This window comes from Penaeus japonicus, unplaced genomic scaffold (genome assembly GCF_977035675.1).
Source record: "Penaeus japonicus unplaced genomic scaffold, GWHDUDI00000001_assembly GWHDUDI00000022, whole genome shotgun sequence".
Taxonomy (NCBI): Eukaryota; Metazoa; Arthropoda; class Malacostraca; order Decapoda; family Penaeidae; genus Penaeus; species Penaeus japonicus.
In genome coordinates this window covers 11,496,377-11,498,876 of record NW_028234424.1, presented here as the reverse complement: position 1 = coordinate 11,498,876, position 2,500 = coordinate 11,496,377, and the positions used below count along the sequence as shown (strand labels likewise).

General features: G+C 33.8%; 1 protein-coding gene across 1 annotated transcript in view; it reads left to right on the top strand.

Moving 5' to 3' along the window:
• Positions 1 to 654, top strand: part of LOC122255145 (uncharacterized) — a gene marked incomplete at its 5' end in the record, with an annotated part of 2,727 nt that extends 2,073 nt beyond the window's left edge. Inside the window, 1 exon segment of the mRNA XM_043019057.2 lies at positions 1 to 654. This exon segment is cut by the window's left edge and continues 522 nt beyond it. Coding sequence (XP_042874991.2) covers positions 1 to 450 — 450 coding nt within the window.
• Positions 655 to 2,500: the final 1,846 nt, after the last annotated feature.

Below are 2,500 nucleotides of genomic sequence, written 5' to 3'. Positions count from 1 at the left end.
TCGCTTCCGGGTGCTCCTCACGACCCTTTAGTACCAGAGGAGCTGAGCCTCGACACATTCGTCCCGGTCACATTTAACACGACGTTCCAGCGGGTGCGTCGCCAGTTTCTGAACAGCCAAAGCAACAAGAGCTACTCCTCGATGAGCAAGGGAGGTCGGCCGGGCCAGATGGCGGATATGCGATCGTCGTCCCGAAGAGGCGATCGCGGGCCGCATCGGTGTCCGGCCCGTTGCGGCGACTGGGTCAGGACCTTCCCCTATAACGCCGCCACGCTCCACGCCAGCAAGGACCCCATGTACACGAAAACCCTCGTAGCGGAACTATGCAAGTACAAGCGCGCCTGCGAGAAGGTCGTTCGTGAGAATCCGAATGCAACAGATGATTGCCTGAACGCCCTTGTGCAGAAGATGCTGTGGAGGGACACTATCATCTGGCTGCCGAACACGTGATGATCTTCAGAGAACCTGTAAATCACCAACCATTATGAAAATCATTGATGGAAATAACGGAGAAGAGTACTAGAAAACTTGTTTAGTATCATTATCATACTAACAAAGAAAATGTCAATCAGCCTTTAGGAGTAGAAAGAATAGCATAGTCTTCCCAGACTTATTTTATGAAGGGAGAAAAAGGTACTTATACTGAAGTTATATACATACATACCTATATATATGTGTGTATGTGTGTATATATATATATATATATATATAGATATATATATATATATATATATATATATATATATATAAGTAAAAATAAACACATACATATATATATATATATATTAATATATATATATATATATATATATATATATATATATATATATATATATATATATATACATAGATATTATATATATATATATATATATATATATATATATATGTATGTATATATATACATATATATATATATATATATATATATATATATATATATATATTAATATATACATACACCCACATACACACACACACACATACACCCACACACACACTTGCCCATTGGTCAAATCTTAAAGGATATTTATCCTCGAATTGCATTATCAAAGAGGTCGGCATTTGCAAAACTTATTTACCTTTATCAGTTAAAGTGAAGGACAACAATTTTGGTCGAATCTCATGCATCCACTGCCAAACCGTCGACTCTCCATCTAACCAAAGTTTCTATTTCCTTTTTAGGAGAGTAAAGGTGTACAAGCTCTTTAGCCATTTTCCCTTCTCGAATGTCGAACTGCCAACGTTTGTCTGTAGTTAGACGCACTCGTTCTTATCTCACGGCGGTCGGCAGCATCCCAGGCCTCGGCGCACGGGTTCTTCGAAGCCAGATTTTAGGTCTCTTCTCATGTCGTCTAAAATGTATCCAACTTTTTCAAACATTCCGTCCATAGCATTGTATTCGATTTCTTAAAACAATTATAATATTGTTGAGGTGAAATTGTTGTATTTGTTGTTCCCTTTTTATTTTGAATGTTCAAAAAAACTGTTATATAAGTATTACAGAACAAGAATGTGTAGAGGCGCAGCCCATATAGACAATGTATTATATACATACATACATACATATATATATATATATATATATATATATATATATATATATATATATATATATATATATATATATATATATATATATATATATATATATATGGGGGGCCGGGTTACATCCTATCTTCAGTACTTCTTAAAAAAAAAAAAAAAAAAAAAAAAAAAAAAAGACATAATCCCCAAGCTGTTACTAGGAAAGGTACAATGGGTCATATGAGTCTATGTAAAAATGGTAATACTAGTAATAACCTGCATAGAATAAAGCAAGTAAAAAGATGGTGATTGAGTAAATAATAATGTTCTTAAGCTTGGCCTCTGCCCCTGGAGACCCAAACACATCAAATCTCACTACTAAGGCCACGATAGCTTTCTTCTATTATATTTCAACAGCTAGATTTACATTCGATTGAGTCCAGTTGATAATGACTTAAGGACACCTTTTTGAGTCACTCCGAACGCAGATTTTATTAGGTTGAATCATATTCACAGTGTTGTCACATACTTACTGTACGTCATACATACTTAATTGCATCACACGCACATGCACACGTATAGTAGTGGTATTTTTATCATTATTATCATTATTATCATTACCATTAGTACTGTCAATATTACTACTACTGCTAACACTATCATTATTGTAATCATAACTATCATGATTATCATCATCAATAATGATATTGAGCATTTGTTGTTATCATTATCATCCTTTTCACTATTATTAGTATTATCATTATTATCATTACAATTTCTCTTACCATTATCATTATCATCGTTATTATTGTTAGCATTATCATTAGCAGTATCACTATTATTAATATCATTATCATCATTACAACTGCTATTATCATCATTATCACCATTTATTATTGGTATCATTTTCCTTAGCACTCTCATTATTATCAATGTCACCATTATCAATATCATTATTATAACTATCAATATC